The sequence below is a fragment of the Notechis scutatus genome, chromosome 1, assembly GCF_049901735.1.
Source record: "Notechis scutatus isolate UNSWTSFEM ecotype Mainland chromosome 1, rNotScu1.2, whole genome shotgun sequence".
In the NCBI taxonomy this organism is placed as follows: Eukaryota; Metazoa; Chordata; class Lepidosauria; order Squamata; family Elapidae; genus Notechis; species Notechis scutatus.
Genome location: NC_142009.1, coordinates 86734100 through 86757234, shown reverse-complemented (window position 1 = coordinate 86757234; position 23135 = coordinate 86734100). Strand labels below are relative to the sequence as shown.

The 23135-nt window shown below is 37.2% G+C and overlaps 1 protein-coding gene across 4 annotated transcripts in view; it reads left to right on the top strand.

Moving 5' to 3' along the window:
* LOC113411241 (SAM and SH3 domain-containing protein 1) overlaps nt 1-22829 on the top strand; it is a 583123-nt gene extending 560294 nt beyond the window's left edge. For all 4 annotated transcript variants that reach the window (XM_087970319.1, XM_087970299.1, XM_026666233.2 and 1 more), the window contains 9 exons: nt 1018-1164; nt 5615-5750; nt 6777-6946; nt 8182-8391; nt 12374-12524; nt 13259-13372; nt 15634-16718; nt 18084-18215; nt 19355-22829. In XM_087970319.1, the coding sequence (XP_087826445.1) occupies nt 1018-1164; nt 5615-5750; nt 6777-6946; nt 8182-8391; nt 12374-12524; nt 13259-13372; nt 15634-16718; nt 18084-18215; nt 19355-19606 (2397 nt within the window). In that variant the 3' untranslated portion in view covers nt 19607-22829. The remainder of the gene's footprint in view (nt 1-1017; nt 1165-5614; nt 5751-6776; nt 6947-8181; nt 8392-12373; nt 12525-13258; nt 13373-15633; nt 16719-18083; nt 18216-19354) is intronic.
* The last annotated feature ends 306 nt before the right edge of the window (nt 22830-23135 follow it).

The following is a 23135-nucleotide window of genomic DNA, read 5'->3' as shown; positions in this document are numbered from 1 at the left end:
GTTTCTCTCCAGGAGTTGGCAGAGACATACCTAATGGAAAACAATTGGATTATGGCACTTGTGTTATTAAATGAAAATGCATGCATGCAGGAATTATGTTGTTTAGCATTCTGCCTATGAGTATAGCATTAAAATCAATATAAATGGCTAAGCTGAATATATTGGCTGTGTGGTAACATTTGTCCCACTTTGTATGTATAATGGGTTATTCTGGCTCAATGCCCATCAGGATTGTTATACTACAAGGTGATGAAAAATGACTCACAATGACATTTTAAGTCACTTTTAAGTGATGGCTTAAGAACTGGAAGACAAGCATCATAGGGTAGTCAACATGTAATAACTAACTGCCCTCTCTTCCATTATTTATCCCCCTGAGAATTTCAAGGAAAACATTGCAAATATTGTCAAAGGGGAAGCACAGATTCCCAGGAAAAAGTGGTCTGGTTAGAAGAAGAATATATAACCCTCTCCTATTGCATCCACTCAGCCCACCAGGATGGGAAGGCAGAGCATGTTATGAGTTCCATCGATTAGAAATGTCCATCTGATGGGACCATGAAGAAGGGCCTTCTTGGTGATAGTCCCTTCTTTATGGAACATCATTCCCCGTGAGCTCCAGTTGGCTCCCACCCTGTTCCTGTTCTGAAAGACCCTAAAAATGTGATTTTGTCAGCAGACCTAGGGACCACAAATGGAAGTGGAGGTGCTCAAGTGACTGATTTGATTGTATTGTTGCTGCCATGGAGATGGGGAGGGGTTGTCTCTGTGGGAGGTGTTTTTTTAATGGGTGTTTATTATGTGGTGGGTTTTTTTAAAATGTTGTAAGCCACCTGGAGTGACCTATCTGTGAGTTGGGCAGTTATATAACTATTGTTTAATAAATAAGTAAATAAATAACATGTTTTGGGAATTTGCGATTTGAACAATCTTTGTGAGGTACGCTGAGTCTAAAGATGGCCATGGCCACAAAGATGAGAAGCTGCTCTTTGTTTCAACTTCCCTTTCTTTTGACAGGGAAAGGATGGTGATTTTGTCTACAAAGAGGTGATCAAATCCCCTTCGACTTCCCGTATATCCCTTGGTAAGAAGGTGAAATCTGTAAAAGAAACCATGAAGAAAAGAATGTCTAAAAAATACAGCAGCAGCAACTTGTCAGAGCAGGTATGCCAGTTTGTTTGTTCTTGTTTGCTTGAAATTAAATCACTTCTGGAGCCTCTTTTGAGACCTCATGAAAAGGTACAACAGCATTTACTTGAGAAGCTCCCCGGGGTATCATGTACTAAACCAATTCCGAGGTCTTTCAGAACTAGTTACTGTGAAAAGAGCCTCAATAAAATCATAAAAGGAAGGTAAGATTGAATTAAGCCAGTAAAATTTACAATTTCATTGGATATGTGGTGGTAGTTCCCATGTTATAAAGAATGACTGAGTTTATACAGTATATACCCTGAGCAAGTGTCCAACATTGTTAAAACGCAAGCAACATCCAAATCAAGGGTCTCTAACCTTTTTGAGCTAGTGGGAACGCTTGGATGCTTCAAAGAAGGGGAAGGAGGGGCATTTTCCCCAAATGGTTCCTAAGAGGATTCTGGTCAGTCTCAAAGCACCTATTTAACAGAAGCCAAACCCAGCATTGGACTGCACATTATTTTATAAATCCTTTGGAGATCTAACTTCAGTTTGTGCTTTCCTCTATAGCATGTTAGTTCCCATTGATTTTTTCCCCCTAATAAAAGATATAAACATGGATTACATGGGGCAAAGAACTTACCAGTGCCAAGAAGTATGGCTGAGGAACATAAGGGCTCACTTGGAGCTGCAGGATCCTGCAGCTTTGACATCTGTGCAATATGAAAGCTTTACCATGAGGTTATCTGAATAGCCTATATAGCGGGTCAAAAAAATAAGTCAGCAATTTATTAAATGAACATAGTGTGCTGAATGAAAAAAAACCCCACATTTTTCCTTTACAATACACTTAATTCTCTTATTACCGAGATCTATGATGATCGCTAAGTCTTTTAAAACTCCTCTTTTCAATTTTCCCTGGCTGAAATCAATTCATTTTTCCAAGCTTGTTGCTTTTGGCAAATTTCATTCAATTTAGTTTGGGAGGCTGTCAAAACAGCCAACACTTTTTATTGTTATTTTTTTCATCAGTCTTTCCACTTCAACTTCAGTATAAACATAACAAGTCATTGGCATCCGCTGAGGAAACAGCTGATTAATATTGACGAAATATCGCCCTCTAGAGGTCTATCAAGTAATCCAGTTGCTATAGTTGGTCATTATATTTTGCATTCAGGAGTAGAAGAATGCTGATCTTTGATAGCCAAAGCACTCTTAAACATGTTCGTTTTCTCTGAGATACCTTTATATTGCCAAGATAAATTCAGTCCCTCACTCTTATCTGTAATTGCATGGGACAGATTTCAAGGCAGAAAGGCTCCGTGGAGGTACAATAGCCTTTCACTGGGAATTTGGATCTGCTAGTTGCAAACAAACAAATCAATAGTTTGTGACTCCATGCAGAAACAAGGCAGTCCTCATATCCAACCTGAAGTCCTTTGTTTACAGCAGACCATCACAGGTATATCAGACCTCCAGCAGAAAACAAAGCCATTTGTTCTCATGTGGGCTGTGGCAGCACAAATGGCCTGGCTGGATTCTGACGTTGGCTACTGTCCCGATGTAGTGAAATATTTGCAAATAAATATTTCTTCTGTGATAGAAGAGCTTGATTCTTGCCCATGTTGTTAATTTTAGTCAAAGAAAAGCAAATATGACAATCCCAAGTATTATGCAGGTAGTACTTGACTTAGGACCACAATTGATCCCAAAATTTCTGTTGCTAGGCAAGACAGTTGTTAAATGAGTTTTGCCTCATTTTATCACCTTTGCCACAGTGGATAAGTGAATCGCTGCAGTTGTTAAGTTAGTAACACAATTGTTAAATGAATCTGGCTTCCCCATTGACTTTGCTTGTCAGATCACACAAGTTGATCACATAACTCAAGGACAGTGCAACCATCATGAATACACCCAGTTGCCAAGTATCTGAATTTTGATCACATGACCATGCGAATGCTGCAACGGTCATCAGTTTGAAAGACAGCCAAAAATCACTTTTTTCAGTGATGTTGTAACTTTGAACAGTCATTAAATGAACTTGTAAGTTGAGGACCTGTATACAGCTTTATAATAATCAGAATGGAGTGTGATTTCTAACAGCGTATTTATGTTATCCGTTTTTTAAAATTTCTGAACCTCAGCCTTTCAGAGAAAGTAAACAATTCTCTGCATCTTTTAAAAAGCAGAACCTATTATAAAAATGCATTTAGCTATGTGCACATACCAAAATAGATGACCTTGTTCTATATCAAAAGTTAGTCTGAAAAATGGAATGCTTTAAAATGTTATGTTGGTTTTATTTTTAAGCGTAAGAAGATGGCCCAAAGTGTTGCAATTAGGAAGAATGATCTGCTCCAGGACTATCATACCAACTGTTCATAATGGTAAATTGTCAGACAGATAGTTTGAGATGAGGATGTTTGTTACATTTAAAAACTCCCCTCAAGATTATACAGTAAGAAAAATGACAATGTTTCTAGAGTGTTATTTGGCTGGCAACATGGGTTTTTAATCTGCTCCTTTCCAAGCCTCCCAAATCTGCAGAAAGTTCGCCTCCAGAAGCAACTTTCACAGGGGCGTGCAGAGATCATGAGTAGCCATAGGAAGGAGACATTCTATCAAAAGAGAAATTCATACATATATTGGTTATAGCCTATAACCGTGATGGCAAACCTATAGCACGCATGCCGGAAGTGGCACACAGAGCCATCTCTGTGGGCATGCAAGACATTGCCCCAGCTCAGTTCCACTGCACACGTGCCTCTTGCCAGCCAGCTGATTTTCAGGTATCTGCCGCACATGCGGGAGATGCGTGCGCATGCACAGGGGGGACGTGGGGAGCATGGGGGGACGCGTGCATTGCATTATCAGTGCAGGCACATGACTTTCAGCACGCAACAGCAAAAAGGTTAGCCATTACTGGCCTAAAATATACATAGAAAACAACAAATTCCCTGTTCCTCCCCAGAGCTTTGGCTTTGTAGATGATCTTATAATTTCAGAATTGGGAAAGAAGCAATACTAAACAACACTGGTTTTATGGCTCAGTCCAACGATTTGACTTCTGCAGGGTTCCAATGACCAAAACTTCTCTAGTAAGAATGTACGGATAGATCTGTCAAATTAATGGCAGCTAAATTATCTAAAATATAAGAAAAATAGACCTCGGGAAAAAGAGAAGTCGCTTTCTAACTAAAGGTTTGTGGCTTTGGTTTTCCCTGGAGAGTTGCTTGATTTGTGGGAAGATATTTCCTGATGACTCTGCAATACACAAATAATAGGCTTCATCAGATGGTCTGTGATTGCACGTCAGTGGAATAGCCAGCAATTTTTGATATCAGCAGGTTTCTTCAATTCTTTGTGGTGGGTATTCTAGAAGAGTCTATAACATTATTTTTAACACTTTCTGTCGAAGAAGTGCTTTTTAAAATGCCCACACGCCCCCATATCCACACACTAAGAAGTCTTCTAAGTGCAGATTGGTTCAGAAATTACTGTTCGCATCCTTTTGGGTCTGTTTTGATATCTAAATGAATAAATGAAGATGAAAATGCACATTATTTTTCAGGTAAAGGGTTTTTGATTGGTTTACCATTTTCAAAACCAAATTGCAGTTCTAGACTAGTAGATTCATTCATTCCATCACAATAACACTTTTGGTTATTTACTCCAAATAATAATACTTTCGTTACTTCATCAACCATTCCATTAACATTGTTTTAACCATTGTTAGCAAATGTTACATGAAATACCTGATTCCAGGGTTTATAAGGCAGGACAATTGTAGAAAACATAATGCAACTGCATAACAAAAGAAATGGATACTAGATTCAGATGAGTTTAATTAATGGCATGGTTTGATTAGGAATAAGTTAAAAATTGATGTATAAAATACATGAAATGAAATATTTTCCAAAAGGAATTGAAAATAGTCTTGGACTAGCAAACCCTTCAGATTTGAAAGAAAAATCTAGATTAAATCCTAGATCTCTCTCTATTTTAAAACAATAGATTAGACAACACACATTAGAAATATGGGAATCTCAAGTGTAAAATAGAACACAATTATGAATTGTTCAAATGTGCTGAATACAATGACCTGTTAGATTCACTTATCACAAGATAACTTTGTCTAGATATGCAAAACCTGTATGCAAATGAGGAAGAGGTTTCCTTCACTTATAGGAAAATACCTGGGTTTTTAGGTTTTCTTTGGACACCACTTTCTGTGTGACCCTTATCCTGATCTTCTCATGGTTCGGGAATACTGCTTTCTGGTCATTTACTGTTTCTTTTTAGCTTACAAGGGGTAAAAAAGAGAAACGATAGATAATTGCTGCTTTTTGTATCATAGTTGACGTCAGATCCATAGCAATGAATTCTTCTATGGTACTGCAGAATTTTAAACCACACAAACCAATAGTTCCCTATTTGAGTACATGAGAAATTTAATATCAATGGTGAGGTTTTTGTCTTTCAGGAACCCAATCTGGATGTAAGGCCAGAGTCTCTTCAGGCACCACAGCCAGATACCGATACTTTGGATAAACCAAAGTTAAAAGCTGGTGGTTCAGTAGAAAGTTTGCGGAGTTCCCTCAGTGGCCAAAGTTCAATGAGTAAGTAATGAATGTAAAGTCAGCCATGCTCAGTTTAGATGTAAAAATCTCAACCTAAGGAAACATGGCCTAGACCAGATGCTAATACTTTGTTCATGTTATCTACCTTCATCCATTCTTCTTTGCCCCTTGCTTACCTGCATCTATTGTGGGGGTTAATTATTTCAAGGTTTTTTGGAAGTGGTTTGCCATTGCCTCCTTCCTAGGGCTGAGAGAAAGGGGCTGGCTTTCTGTTTAAAGTGGGATTAGAACTCACTGTCTCTCATATTCTAGCTGATGCCTTAACCACTGCACCAAATTGACACTCTCTTAATCGTCTTAGGTAGCGAGAAAAGATCTTTTTTGCAAGCGGAATCTGAACCTTCAAATCTGAATCTTGAGTCAAGCATCATAGATTGTAGGGATTATTATCAGAAGGGGGTTTTTAATCTGTTTTTGTGGCTCTTCATGTAGGGTTCATTTAGGGTTCAATCAGTGGTGGGATTCAAAAAAAATTTTACTACCGGTTCTGTGGGCGTGGCTTGGTGGGCATGGCAGGGGAAGGATACTGTAAAATCTCCAGTCAGAGGTGGTATTTGCCGGTTCTCCAAACTACTCAAAATTTCCACTACCAGTTCTCCAGAATTGGTTAGAACCTCTGGGTTCAGTTGAAGACTAGGGTCTGCATTTAAGATTTGGGGAGAAGCAGGAGTTGTGCTAAAGCAAGATCAGCCACACCACATAGATTTGTAAACCACCCACAGTCACTTAGGTGAGATAGGTGCTGTAGAAATTTGATAAATAAATGAATTTAAATAAATAAATAAATCTCTGGGGAGCTAATCAGATTAGATGGTAAGCATGCCACTAAAGAATCAAGAGGGCTATGGGATCTATTGTATTTGCTGTTCTAATCACACCTAGAATGGTGATGTTAGACTAGTGTCAGAGGAATGTTCCTGACATCTTACGGTTTGCACATGTTGGGATCTGCTTGTTGTCTTTTGCAATCCCTTTGCTTTTGCCTTTTTTCCCCTGCACAAATAGGTGGGCAGACAGTAAGCACAACTGACTCTTCGACTAGCAATAGAGAAAGTGTCAAGTCTGAAGATGGTGATGAGGAAGAACTTGCATACCGAGGGCCTTTCTGCGGTCGTGCCAGGGTTCACACTGACTTTACCCCCAGTCCTTACGATACAGATTCTCTTAAACTCAAGGTACTTTTCATGAACTAACCAACAAATTTGAATTAAGGGATATTGCTTACAAAGTTACTCAAGGTTTCCTAAATGTTACATAGTTGGACCTGAGAATCTGGTAGAAAGGGCTAGCTATCCAAACCTCCTTGATACACTAGTTTTCTCATTTTTATTAGATTCTAAATACTTTCCTTTTTACAAAGGCTATCATTTTTACAGATATTGATTGATACCTTTAAAGTGATTCTCTAACTTTAAAATAGCTATGGAGCGACTTTGTTGTAATGTAACATTTGTGTATGCATTTTTTTCTTTCTTCAAATGGTTTTATATGGCTGCCCATCTCCCTAATAACTCTGGGTGGCTAATGAAAATTTAAAAATACAGTATAAATACAATATAAAAATGCACATCTTGAGCAACTACAACACAAGGTGGCCACCAAAGCTAGCAAACACCAACATTGTAGGTTCAATTACTCTCTTGGCACCCCTCCCCACGTTCAGGAAAATAGCCAAGTCTTCAATGCTTTCTTAAAGGTGAGCAGTGTCAGGTTTAACCAAGCCTTGGATGGTATGATGTGCCAGAGTAGGTGCAGCTATGGAAAAGCCACACATGCTGGATCCCATTAGATGCAATCCCTGAACATATCCTTCTCACCTGACCTAATGGGACGCATTCAAACAATGAGAGCAAGGCAGTCCCTCAAATACCTGTTCTCATACATTCATATTCTCTCTTCCCCCACTTTTTTCTGGATAATTGATTATACAACTCTTCATTCAGGTTGGAAAAGTCAACCCACGTATTTATTTTTTATAGAAAAGGTCCTGTAAACAGCAGGAACACAAGTGTGGGTCAAAACTTGAGCCAATAGTGGCAGGGGATTTAAGTTCCATTCATACCTTTGACAAAAAAAAATATAATATAAATTGCTCCCACCTAAATACTTCGCCATGAAGACTCACACCAAAGATATATTTTTTTAAAAAAATCTATACAGTTATGTTTTTAAAAAAAAAAAAAACAAACAAACAGAGAAGTATGTTTTATGTTCAGTTAAAATACTGCAGAATTAAGAAGTGGATTGTGAAGTCTATGTAAATAAAAAATAATTGAGCCGTCCTTTTATTTGCTGAGTTTATTTTTTAAAAAAATACAAAGGGTTCCACAAGAGGTTGTACACATAACAGCTATCTAGTTTGATTTAGTAGATCTTTCAAATGCATTATTATTTCTTTTCTCAACTACAGAAGGGTGATATTATTGATATAATTAGCAAGCCTCCCATGGGTACTTGGATGGGACTTCTGAACAATAAAGTTGGTACTTTCAAATTCATCTATGTGGATGTGTTAAATGAAGAGGAAGAAAAGCCTAAAAGGCCCACAAGAAGGCGCCGAAAAGGAAGATTACAGCAGCCCAAATCTGTTGAGGATCTCCTTGATCGTATCAATTTAAAGGTCAATTTCCATTTTTTAACTCTTCTATTGCTTTTGTTCCTTTTGAACAAATTGTATTGTTGTATACCTGTCACGGAAGTCAACCAACCAAGTCTACATTATACCTATTAAATCAGATTTGCCTTCCTGTACCAAAGGTTCAAGCTCATCTTCTTTAATTCCTATAGTCTAATCATTAATTTATAGTGTTTTAATCACCCAGATGAAAAAGTATTCCTCTTGCTTTTCAGAGTGCAGAGCTTGTTCTGAAACTTTACTTAAGATTTTACTTGTCAACTCGCAATGAATTCAGCTTAAAGCTCTCCCCAATAAGCTCAATGTGCTTCAGTCAAATTCCAATCCTTTTTTTACCAAACCTTATGAGGTCCATTTCATGCCAGCAGTTGATTCTCTAGATAATGCAATCATAGCCCTAGAAATTATTTGAATAGCTGGTGATCCACTTCCAGTATTCTTGTTTTCCTTCTCAGTCCTCCTCATGACCTAACACTGAAATTATTGATTCCAGAAAATTAAGCCTGAAAATCAACTCTTAGATTTTATTTAATCAACACTTTTTAATTTGTTTTGCTTCATGCTTATTCTCAGATGGAGTTGACAAACCTTATTTCTTTTTATCCTTTTCCTACTCTGCTATTAAAGTGAAGTAACTTTTTAAAAGCAAGCTGATTTTAGATGTTTGGATTCTCAATTCCACAGCAGGAATAATGTGCCCAATTTAAGTGGATAATATTGCCTGTGGATAAATCTCTACAGATGTTCTGTGATCACATATTGTGTTTTCTTAGTATATAGTATACTTGTTAATTTATATTGTCAATAATTCCATTTGTTTTCTCTCCTAAATTGCTTGATAAGCTATTTGTCACAGTTTTATTTACAGAATCAGTTATTGATGCATAGTGTTTAATTTACTTTTCTAGAAAGATTTATTATACCTGCTTTGCTTTGGTTTTGTTTAAATTCTGTTTGACATTAAGACTCTGAAAGAGCCAGGAATAAATTAAGCTATTCGATGAATAATTCCGTCTGTTCGGCAAGGATGGATAGATGGACTCAGTCTCAGACTTTTTCTTATAAATTAAGTGTGGCTCCTCCAAACATCATTAAAGTGTAATCACAGCTAAAATTTTGACTGTAAAGAAAGAAAGACAAATCATTAAACAAAACAAAGGTTTACAGGAGAGTGAAAGCAAGAAGAGTTCAGGAGATATTAAAACATTATAGCTATTGAGAAGGCTGCAAGGATCAAATGTCTAAGGAAAGAGATGGTAGGCCTTTTGAAAAGAGAATTCCAACATCAGTGAGACAGTAATCCAACTGTGGAGCAGTGAAGGAAGAACAAACTTTTTGAGAAGCTGTTACCTGTCTCCCCAAAGCCCTCTTACATTTTTTTTTTATTGCCAGTAAAGCTACTTGAATAGAAGAGAGCAATTGCTAACAGCTGGGCTTCTGGCAAGAAAGATGTTTTTTATTACGGCAGCTGTCTAAAATAAATCCATAGTCCCCATTCTGAGCTATAATATGTGCAACTATCTCACTCTAGAGGTATCTCAGCAATCTTGCCCTAACTAAAACACACTCAGGTGGAACATGCCCAGGCTACCATCATTTTTTCTTCTCCTCATTACCATCCTTGAAAGGTAATTCTTCAGAAAAGATAGACTACTCTTCGTATGGAACAAATGTCTCTTTGTTTCGTCTTATAGATTTTATTCAGTCAAAAGTTAAAAGGAGGAGGAAAGGAAAAGATTGTTAATATTTCAAATAAATAGGAGCATATTATACATGATGTTTAAATAAAATATATGTTGCAATTGTTTTTGACCTGACTGGATAGGCTTTCAAGCTTCCATTGATTTTTAATTGAAAATTGGTTTTCAAGATTAGCTCCAGCCATCTCTGCATACAATCTTTGCATGTAACTAAGGCTTGTGTGATGATGTCTGCTTCCAATGAAGGAAGAGTTAATGTAATTGACTGTACAATCAAGTTGATGTCCACTGTTAGCAATCATATACAGCTAGTCCTCAGCCTATGAACAGTCTCTTAGCAACCATTTAAAGTTATGACAGACTCTGGAAAAGCTACTCATGACCCAGATTCAAAGTTCCAATGGCCACCATCCCCAATTTATTTATATATTTTCTCTTTACATACAATAAGTGCTTAGTGAACAGCGTCCTGTCTGGGTCAATTTGCATCTTACATAATAATACTTTTTCAGTTCCTAGTGTCTACCTCTATTATCCAACCATTGATAAAACAAATTCCAAGTTCAAAAATATTTGTGTTTTCTTTCAGTATTAGTCTATCCATTTCTGCACAGTCTAATATTTTTTTTAAATTATATCATCTTCTGTAGGTGTTTCCTTGTTTTTCCAGTATAGTGCGAATACAATCTGGCTGCTGTCAAAATGTGTAATATTAAATCTACATTCCCTCTATCATATTTTTCTGGTATTATGCTTAATAAAAATAGTTCTGGCTTATAAACTATATGCCTTAACATTTTTTCTAACCATGTATGCACTTTCATCCAAATTTGTTTTGCTTTTGGACACATCCACCACATGTGATAATATGTGCCCAGGTCACGTAAACACATTTTGAGTGCTCAGTAACAGGCCCCCATTTATGGCAACATCCTGTGGTTACATGACCATGATTTACTATGTTTTTGCCTGAAAGCAGCACTTATTTCTGATTTCTAGCAAAAAAAAAAGGGGGGTGAATAAAGGGTTCACTTAACAGCATTCGCTGTATGACTGAGGCATTCACTTTATGACCACAAAAAAATAGTAAAATCAGGTGCAGTTACATGTGCCCTGCTTATTAACATTCACGAATTATTAGTGTAATTGCAGGTTCTAAGTTGAGAACTATCTTTAGATAGATTTTCACAACAAGAATTCATCTCCATCTTGGTCCTTCAGGTCTTCCAATAGTGTACACATTACCACTGTAACTGAGTCCATTTATCATACTGCTGGATGTCCTCTTCTTCTTTCCTACCACCTTTCCTAAATTTTTCTGAGAACCAGATGTTTGCCTAATACATCTGAAATATGATAATCTGAATCTCAGGGTCAGATTTATTCAATGATCCTTTGGCTTGTTTCCTTAGCTATCACTGGTTTTCTAAGGTTTCTTTTCCAATATCAAAGTTAAAAGATGTCCATCCTGATTGTTTTGAAGAAAATGTCAGTTTGTTTGCACTATTCTGGTCTTTGTAGGAATAGACACATCCCAGCAATTGATTTTTTTCCCTCAAGGCCTTCATTGCTACTCTATGAAATATAACCTGAGATCTTTCTTGACTGCTGGTCTTTCAACTGTTGTTAGTTGGTCTTAAAAGCTATCCGCGACTTCAATATTTTTATTGTCAGTTCTTAGGCTGGTTGCTGTACCAGTTGCCATTAGCTTTGTCTTTATTGTTAATCTTAGTTCCACTTTCTCACTCTTCTCCTTGATTTTCACTACTAGATTATATTTGCATTTTCAGCTATCATAGTGTCATCAGTATAGCACATTACTGATGGGAGGTTTTTTTCTATCTTGAATGAAGAACTCAAGGAGTTAACGGATTAACTTCTTAGTCACTTCACCCCATGTGTATTGTTTCATCTGATGAACTACCTGCCAATGTGGCACATCAGTGAGGAAAATTTCACATTGGCACTGAAGTGTGTGACAGCTGTGTTGCAGAGGAATTTTTATAGGGAATACAGAATATAAAATCCACTGCAGTCAAAAGGAAGAGGAACTCTGTTCTGGTTGAGAGAGAGAACTAAAGGAAAGACCATTATCTATACTACTGCATATTGTTTTTAAAGCATCTAAAATGGGATGACTCAAAATGTTCCTTGTATACTTACAAATCAGTTATAATATAGCAGTCGGCATTCATCAATTAGAAACAAACAAAATTTAACTCTTGTGAAATATACAGCATTGAAAGTAGCATCTCTCTTTGACACAGGAGCACATGCCAACCTTTCTGTTCAATGGCTATGAAGACTTAGACACCTTCAAGCTCCTGGAGGAGGAAGATTTGGATGAACTCAACATTCGAGATCCAGAGCACCGAGCTGTTCTCTTGACAGCAGTGGAGCTTCTGCAGGAATATGACAGTGAGATAGATCTTCTTTTCCAGCGCACAGCTAAGGATCTGTTACCTACTTGGGACTTTGGAGATTCTGTGAACCTCAAAGGTCTTGAAAATCATGGCTTGCAGGGACCTAGAGAGAATGTAGAATAATCATAAATGGTTTGCAAGAAATAAATGTCACTGTGCATTGGGAAATTTCCATAAAATGTAAGGTGGCTCATAACTAGAGAACCTGCCAAGGCAGGGCTTGTAAATATCGCCCCAGAAGAAGCCCACAGAGATACTTCTCTGACCTAAATATATTCTCGGCTGGAAAAGAATTCCCAGTTGTCCCCATTAGCACCTGAAAATATGCTGTCCTTAGTTTTTCTATTTAATTTGCATTGATATAGTTATGTAGCAGCAGCATGAGCAGAAGCACCTTGTCCATAGGAAGCACGGAGAGGGATGATTATTTCTCCAGCCTCCTGAATGCTTTTGCTTCAGGGTGGAAAGACTGAGGAATTATCTGAAGATTATTTTTTTTTTAAGACCTTGAAGGTTAAATTTCCAAACATGCCCAGCAGTGGCTATACTACACAAAACTCCTTAAAGATAACAGCCAACGTTTCTTAAGTCTTCTCCCTTCTTTCTCACTGGCTTCCCAAGCATTTTTTAAGCAAGTTGTTTTATAGGTTGCTTGATATAAAAGAGATCGTTTTCAGTTAATGTAAACGCCACTTTCTTAGTTTTTGCCATTACTGTTCTTTACTCAAGGTAACAGTGACCAGTCGGGCTCCCAGGAGAAGCTCCTTGTAGATGGCCAAGACCTCAGTGGATGTTCTCCCCGGGATTCAGGCTGCTACGAAAGCAGTGAAAACCTGGAGAACGGTAATCCCAGCTGTGCTCATTTGAATTACATGCCTAATTCATTAACTTCTCAAAGAACGCCAGAGTCTTTTTTCCAGGAACAGCACTATAGAATTTCTTTTAGTGGTGACTTGGGCACTGCTTTCATTGTCTAACAAAACAATTGTTGCAGACCTAATTAGTGGAGACACACTAATGCTGGGTCTTGTGCACTTTCCCAAGGTTCTCTGAACAGACAGTTTTCCTGCGGTGTGTCTATAGAGCACTCATGTTTGCAGCTTTGTTTTTGATAGTTGCTTTTTTTTTTTTAATATTCATGGAGTATAAAGGACTCCACCCCTTCCCTGCAGGCAAGCTGTGTTGAATGAAGTTGCTCCACTAGTACCGAAGCATAATGAGGAAGTGCTTCAGATCAAGATTTAACTCATTTGCTTACAATAGATGGAGGAAATTATTTGGAGCCTTGGGTGGGGGTTGGGGGCTGGGGGAAGAGAGACTGTTTTCTAGCAAATGGTTTCTTTACTTGGTATGCACGTGGCGTCCTTCTTGGCTCAAAGGGTTGTGTTGCTGAGCTCCTACTGGAGCCTTTTATGTAAACTGCAGCATGTCAAGTGGAATGAAGCACTGACAGCCTGCAAAGTGAGAAGCACCTGCTGTGCACTATCCCAGTGATCACAGCTTCTTCCAGACTTTGTAAACGGAATGCATCTCTTTCTGAAGAACAGGCTTCAGCACAAGAAGTGGATGGCATGATATATAGGAGATGCAAATATTCTAGTTTTACCTAAAATGCATGTTGGTGCATCATATTTGCCAGGGATCTGTTTGAATCAGGATATTTATTTTATTTGTATTTATTTATTTTGTCACGCGATTATAAGATAACAGGTATAAGTATAAACATAGTTATGAATACATGAAATGGATACATATAAGAAAAATAAAAAAGAAACAATAGGACAGGGACGGTAGACACGTTGGTGCACTTATGCACAGGCCTCTTAGGAAAGGGATGAGGTCAATAGTAGACAGTCTAAGGTTAAAGTTTTTGGGGTTTGGGGAAGAAACCACAGAGTCAGGTAGAGTATTCCAGACATTGACCACTCTGTTGCTGAAGTCGTATTTCCTGCAATCAAGTTTGGTCAATTAACCTTGAGTTTGTAACTATTGTGTGCTCTTGTATTGTTATGGTTGAAACTGAAGTATCCATGGTCAGGTAGGACACTGCAATATATAATTTTATATACTATACTTAGATCAGACCGAAAGCGGCGTAGTTCTAGGTTTTCTAGGTCTAGAATTTCAAGTCTGGTGGCATAAGGTATTCTGCAAGAAGTAGGAGTGGAGAACTCTTCTTGTGAAATATTCCTGGACTTTCTCAACTGTGCTAATATCAGATACGTAATGTGGGTTCCAGACTGATGAGCTGTATTCGAGTATTGGTCTAGCAAATGTTTTGTATGCTCTAGTTAGTAGTGTGATATTACCAGAGAAAAAGCTACATAGGATTAGGTTAACAACTCTAATGCCTTTTGGCTATGTAGTTACAGTGGCTCTAGGTTAACAACTCTTAATGCCTTTTTGGCTATGTAGTTACAGTGGGCTCTAGTACTTAGATCATTAGAGATGAGTACTCCAAGGTCCTTCACAGAGTTTGGATCATCAACAAGGTCTTGACTATTCAGCCTGTATTTTATTTTCTGATATATAGATAATACATAGAAAGATAATACATAGAAAGTGTTAATAGGGCTTACCATTTAAGATTACAAAGGACATTTCAGTGATGTGTTTTGGGCTATTTTTGCCATTTCCTCCTTTTCTACAGTCCAGATAAATACATTTATTGCATCTGCTCATGTAGCTTTAGAATGGTTGAGCAGAAGCTGTATCAAGTGCAGGAGTCTTGTTTCACTTGCCTGTGCCTCCAGATCTCTAACTCTAAGGAACTTCCAGCTGAGGAATCAAAAATTCTCTCCTGAGAAAATCACTTCTGTTGGGATATGTCAAATGAACTGGGGAAAGAAAGGATTAAACTGCCCCTTTTCATATAAGGTTGTTCTGATTGTTATTTAAAACATAAAACGTAAGACAAACTTCATCTGTACAGGTCACATATACCTCAGAATTGTGTTTCTCTATAGATAGATAGATAGATAGATAGATAGATAGATAGATAGATAGATAGATAATAAAGGTATCCCAGGACGCAAGGAGGAAGCAGATGCTGATTTCTTTCAAATATCTGTTTCTTTTCTAAACTTTATCTCCTTTTGTTTCAGCTAAAATACGACAGCCTTGTCTCCTGCCCTCAAAATTAGCCAGTGAATATCATTTTAAGGATTTCCACCGAAACCCACTGGCGAATTTTCCAAATCTACCCTTAATTAAATCAACAGAAGCTTATCAGCAAGAAAAGAAAATCCAGGTCAGCTGTGTGCATCCAGTCTCCAAAAACCGTCTCAAGCTGCCAGCAGCTATGGATCTCAAGAAGAAAGGTAGAAGTTTGCCAGTTGGTGTGTGCCGAAGCTGGGAAGTTTTAGAAAGAGCCCCAAATATACCGATGTGGCCAAGATCCCATTCTCTCGGAGACCTTCATGGAAATGTTGGCACTGGTAGTATAAAATCAGCGGAGACATCACCTCTGGATTCATCAAAAAAGTCAGCTGAATCTGAAGGTGGTGGGCAGATGATAAAACTGTTGATGGCTAAGCAAAGCAAAGAAGTTGTTGATCCCCTTAAGGGGAAGAGAAAGGAATTCCACTTGTCAGCAACCATGCCTTCTACAAGAATGTTCCCTCAGCATTTGCCCGAGAACTGTGATGCTCGGACATCTTCCCTGTCATATGGTATGACCTGGACTCCTTTTGAAAGTTGTAAAAAAAGCACCCATGATCTTGGAAGAGCTAATACTTCTATCTCCAAAGAAAATGTGGAAACTGATCAGAAGGACATGAGTGAAGCAAAAATGCAACCCAAAGCGTCTTCACAGCCACCGCCAGTCCCTGCAAAAAAAAACAGAGAACGCATTTCTAACGGACACTGTCATCTCCCCTCAACTCTTTCTTGTTCAGATGTACCGTCTTTGCCAGCAAAAAAAGTTACACTACAGGGTTCCTCCAGTTCCCATGAACTGACTGCATGCAGAACATTTCCTGATCAGGAACCCAAAAGTCCTTCCAGCATAAGGCCTCCTTGGTTGTCTGACCTTCCAGAAACAGCTAGTGTCCAGCAACATGTGTTAAAACTAGATCCTTCTTCAGTAAGGAAGATATCCTGTAATAGAGGACTGGATCTTGAAATGTTGATAGAAAATAAGCTGCAGTCTGAAGATATTGATCTTACAGAGGAGCCCTATTCTGATAAGGTGCCAGAAAATTAATTTTTTTCTAATGTTAATTCTTTGCAATACTTTTTTAATTCTTTTCACCTTTAGAATGTCTTGTATCATACCCCAATTGCATTCATGTATTTTAGTAATCATAAGTAGTTATACTCTGCTCCAGTAGTGAGTATAGTAAGCCATTGGCAGAGATATATACTATACTAAACAATTTTCACTGTTCTGCTAAAAGGTTTTCATTTTGAACATTAGTAATTATCAACGTGGGAACTACTGTACATCAAAAATGTAACTGAAGTTGCAAAGCCTAATATAGTTGCAAATCCTGATATAGTTTCCATGTAGTGAATATCATCTGTATGGCAGCACAAAATGGCCTACCAATAAAGGCCACTATCTATACTGCCAATGAGTATATAAATTTAGCTTTTATAAAAGCAACAGATCGTATTCCCTTGTATAGTGCTTGGAACAGACTCAATGAAGCAAAGTTAGGGACATCTCCTTTTTTGGTGTCTTCAAATCAGCTTTGACCCCTAATTACTACCAGGACAAGTCCCTGCTGTTTTCTTGGCAAAATTGCGTAAGTTTTCTGCCCTTGCCTGCTTCATAAGGCTGAAAGAGGATGATTGTCTCAAGGTCACCCAGCTGGCTCAGTGCCTATGGTGGGACTAGAACTCTCAGTCCCCCAGTTTATAGTTTGATGCCTTAACTACTACACAAACTGGCTTTCCAGGAACATCTTAGATCTATCAATCTTAATGATAAAGTTAAGTGCATACTGAAGTCTGCTTTTTTAAAGTCTGCTTGTTTTGATTTTGTTTGTTGAGCCCCTTTACACCAATGTTCTCAAGACCAGCCTCCCTCAATATTATGCCATTCAAATGTTTTGAATTTAACACTCATAACACCAGTCTGCATAGAAATTATGAGTAATACACTTAGAGAGCGATGGATTAGGGCAATGATTTTTAAGACTTCTTTAGGGATATCCTAAAGGTGGTTTTCAAATAGCATCTGTATTTTCTTGATTTTTCCTTGAAAATGTTTTGCTTTATATTCAAGAAGCTTCTTCAGTTCTGAAAAATCAAGAAAGTTCAACTGCCTTGAAAAGGATCATTGGGATAACCACAACCTGGATGATGGAGAATCTCCACAAACATTCTTAAGAAATAGATTTACTACCTGGTAATTTACATAAAACCCTTGTACAATTACTGAAAAAAATATCAAATCATAAATATAGATGTGCAAATATATGGAAAAGATAGTTGCCAAGTTAAACTTCTTATAATTCCTTAAGGAACCATTACTTAATATCAGAAGGAACTCTTAAATAGAATTTTGCTTAATTCATTATAACTTGAATTTTCATCTGGATCTCTGCAGCATGGCCGTTGTGGGATTCCTGAACCTTTGGTGCAAAGATATGCTGAAGACTTAGATCAGCCTGAAAAGGATGTTGCTACAAACCTGGACCAAGTACGAGTGAAGCAGCTGAGAAAGCAGCACCGCATGGCAGTAAGTCAGCATTAAATCCCCTGTGCCAGGTTCAAGGGCCTGTGATAAAAGCAGAGAAAAATGATGTTCTGCCACTTTGAATTGCAGATTGGGAAAACCTTGAAAAGGTTGAATATTAAAAGATGCAGCTTATCTTTTCATTTAAAAAAAAAAAAAACTGGTCGCATATAAAATTAGCCTCTTTTGGTTTTTTGGCAGTGGTGACAACCTTCAGCCTCTGAAGTACTAGTAAAGGCCTGAGAGAAAGTTACTGGCAGCTATCTCATTTTCCCTAATAGATGGTGGAATCTTTGCTTATATGCTACCTATCAGTCTCCTTGACCAGCACTGTGTAAGCAGCACAGAAATTGTTCCCAATGTATCATTGGCATCCTTGCCTTGAAAGATTTTTTGATGTTTTCTCTTATTTAACTTTTGCTGCTTCCACACGAATTGTTAGAAGCTGATGGCAAGAAGCAGTTAACTATTTAGTGTGAAATTCCAGGTGACCCTTTACTAAGAGCCATGGTAGCGCAGTGGTTAGAATTGCAGGCTAATTCTGCTGAGTGCCAGCAGTTTGATGCACACTGACTCAAGGTTGACTCAGCCTTCCATCCTTCCAAGATTGGTAAAATGAGGACCCAGATTGTTAGGGGCAATGTGTCGAGTTTGTAAACCGCTTAGAGAGGGCTGCAAAGCACTATGAAATGGTATGTAAGTCTAAATACTATTGCTACTCTTAAGTGTACAAGAGTTTGGATGCGTTATTTAGTTTAACATTTGATAGGTAGGTAGGTAGGTGGATAGATAGAGATAGATAGATAGATAGATAGATAGATAGATAGATAGATAGATGATAGAATTCTTTATTGGACAAGTATGATTAGACACATAAGGAATTACTGAGGTCACTAACAAAGAACTCAGAAAAAAATATTCAAAGAATAATTAATTTAGTGCTCTCACTATACGATTTCCCCACAGGGAAAACTGACATATGTTCTCACATTCTCTCACATTAAGATATTTTGTATTCAGATTGAATTCAATAATCACAGCAGCTTCTTTATACATGGAACAGATTGATGTTGCTTTTTCTTCAAATTAGAAAAAAGGCCAAACAACAGCTTGAATTGTGTTTTTTTTTTCTTTTGCTACAGATTCCAAGTGGTGGCCTCACTGAAATTTGCCGAAAACCTGTATCGCCTGGAAATATCTCTTCTATAACTGATTGGCTAGTTTCTGTTGGCCTCCCAATGTACTCAGTCTCTCTCAGAGCTGCAGGAATCAATGACTTAAGTAAAGTGCCTTCTCTGTCACAAACGTCACTTCATGAGGCTGGCATCACTGAAGAGAGGCATATAAGCAAGCTTTTAGCAGCAGCGAGACTTCTGAACCCAGAAACAATTTAACTCATTCTGGAATATAGTATTTTTTTTTTTGTTGGAAAACCTATCATTTCTTTTAAAAGCAATTTCATCATTAATTGCTCTCGAAAAAGCTTTGGGAACAGGCAAATCTGGTCCTGGAGAAGACTGGAGTTCTTTGCGGTTTCATCCCTCTTCATATAAAACTGTAGTATCAGCTGTCCACAACAGGGAAGTGGTATGACCCTAGTTTTTCCTCAAAGAAAAGGCACAAGCAATAGTTTTCGTTTGCTAAGGACTCTTAGCCTTGCTTTTGGCATTACAAAAAAAAGGGGATCATTCTACATTCTTGAAAATTCAACAAACATCTTCAGTTTTTGGGGAAAGGGGTTAGCAAATTGTAGATCTCTAGATACTTTGGTTCTATTAAAAGGCTAAAGCATAGCTAAGTGATCATTAAATATTTTTAATTCAAATTTATATATCCTATACTGAGGGAATATGTAATCCCAACAAACATATTAAAGATTAGATCTGTTTCTAACAGAGGTTCCTTTCACATCCTTTCCATTTCAGCAATTTATATAAAAATATATTAATAAAGCACTGCCTTCCCAATATAGTTTCCTAGAAGGTGGAACTGGAGGTCAGAGTTGAGGAACACAGCTTTCGAATTTCCCCATAAACAGAAGATGAGTCATGGACCAACAGATGAGGGCCACAGATTTCCATCTGACAGTAGCTAGGCGAGAGTTCTGAATTTTATACCTTTTAGCTGATCTTCATTGCAACTTACCAATTTTTTTTAAAGCTCCTTTCTTTAGAATAAAAGTTATTTTTAGAAATTTTATTTAGCAGCCAGTTTTAATTTGCCTTAAAATGCTTTTGAGCAGTTTACTTACCAGTCTTCAGATTTACAAGATATTTCATTGTTGCAGTTTTAATTTACCAATAGCTTATTTTAAAGATTTCCTATATCTCACAACATCTCCTTATGTAAAGTTGCTGTTTTTGAAATTGCAGACTTTAGTTCTCAGGCTAACAAGATGTTCATAGCTGTTAATGTTTGCTGGCATTACTAAAAGGCTGAAAGATATTTTGCCTTTTGTATGTACATAGATATATATAAATATGATAAAATGCGTTTTCATGTTAATTGCAATTTTGTGTATTGTGATGCATTGTTGTTTGGTTTGCAGCAGCTTTGACTTGGTATCCTGACCATATCAGTGGGACATGGGTTGTTCTGTCTTCCCCAAAGAAAACCTAACTGGCTGAATAAGCAAAATATCACTCATCATCCAGAGAATCAGAAAAGGAATTCTATTTCAGTGAGATTTGGGGGGTAGGGGGAACTCTCAAGCTATAATTCCTGTAAGAGTAGCTAAACATGTCAATTATTAGATATTGAAATGAATGGGTTGCTGAAGCAAACTGTTTTTGTGTTTTTCTTTGTGGTACCATGTTCTTGTTTACTAAAACTATTAAACTATACAATGTAAAAATCTCTTCCTTGTTTCTGTGAATATAGATAAACTTTATTTTTGTACATGATTGGGCATATTATATACCAAATAAGCTTGACACTTCGATTGTCCAGTAGTACCTACTAACTGCTAATTAGCTATAATAATGAAGGCTTTTCATGATAAGTGATGCCCCAATAGTTTGAACATATAACGGACTCAGTCTGAGCCTGGGAACATAAAGCCTAATTTCAAGATAGTTTCTCATCACCTCTTTGTGCCTCCCATTGCATTCATTACCTCTAAAAAAGAAATCGTTTTACAACTTCAAAAAATGCAATATTCAGCTAAGAACATTTCTGCAAACCATAATTCTGCCTTTCCAAGAACTCTTTCTCACCAGATATCTTTCTCCTCTTACTGTCTTTAAGGTATCAGGTATTTGAGGACTTTTACTTTAAAAAAATCTTACCATTCCAACCTTCTCTATTTTATTAGTTTATTGTGATAAGCACAAAAGTGATTAAAGATTTCTACTCACTAAAGGAAAAAAGGACTGTGGTGAACATTTCTTCTCATGTACAAATTTATTGCTTTTTAATTAAATTAATGGGTGACTATATATGCAGAGAAATGTGCTCCGCATGTAGATTGTGTGGTTATAAGCTTGTAAGATTAGCTGGAATTCTCATTTATTTGTAATATACTGTAGAAGTTGATTTTTTAAAAAATTATTACCATAGAAGCTGGAAGGCATAATATGTCAGGGTATAAACAATGGCACTAAGATTTCACATTTACAGAATGACAAAAAGAATCAGTATTTTATACATCTCAAGAAGTACATTCATTAGGAAGGATACGAAATTGTTAAACTGAGATCAGAAGTGCACAAATCCAGTGCTGGTTCTGTTGATATTGCTATTTATTTCAGTGTATTGTTTATTCTTTTATTTCACATGCACACAATCCTTATGCATAGAAATTACATATTATTTACAGTACAACAATTAACGCAACTGCTGACCATTTCCCTGGTATTCATATTGATTCTGAAAAAGTGTTAAATCATTTAGTATTTCCATGTTTCAGAGAAAGTCCAGGTGATAGAAGAACCCTCTAGGTTGGAAGCTGTTAACATTAAGCTAGACTCTTGTATTGATCTTCTACGGACAGGTAGGGCCATTTTAATATCCATGGAGGATGGTTTTTAACCAGCAGTTAATCAAAGAGGCAGCACTACATGCTTCACGGACCTCCTGAGAATTGTTCTAATTATAAATTTGCCTTTGGGTGCAAGTGGTAATGCTGTAAATAAAGATATCAGAGCACAACTCCTCATTAATCTTATTTATGCAAACTGTACTGCAGCAATAACGGTCAGTTCACCAAGTCATAGCTGTACATTTGTATTGTATTATTTTTAAGCCACATATTTTGTCCATACTAAACCCCTAAATGCGATTTATTTGGGAGTTAAAAAAAATAAGCAAGTTATGTAACAACTAACAAAAGTTGCACTTTCTGTATATTTAAATAACTTATTTTTCTCCCATTTACTGTTCTTAAATAATGTAAGTAGATGTAATATACCAGCATTTATATGTTCTTGCAATTTGCTTCCATTGCAGAAAGTTGTGTAAAGAGAAAAAAAAGGAAAGAAAATCTTACAAATGTGTAAAGATTACCGTGCTGTTTTACATCGAGAAAAGAAGCAGCAAAATGACTTCTCTGTGTATGAAAACAAGTCTACAATTATGTACTGTTGTTCAAAGGAAAATAAAATTCATGTTGATATATTATCTTTTTAACGTTCTTTTACACGCTGCAATAAAAATGGAAACAATAAGACAAAAGAAGACTAGAATTTTGCAGAAGTGTTAAATTTCAAAGAAAGTTGGAAAAGTGTCTTCCTTAGCAATCTGGCAGGTAGGCCTCACGGCTGTCACAGTATACCACAGAAAGGTTCAGCCAACAGAGATTCATTGGTGATAATATTTGACTGATCACTTGGGAAAGAGAATTCTGAAGATAGATGTGGGTCGATATATCATTCCTAACCCCTTCATTCCTGGATATTCTCCCAACGAAGATTTTGTCAGCCATGG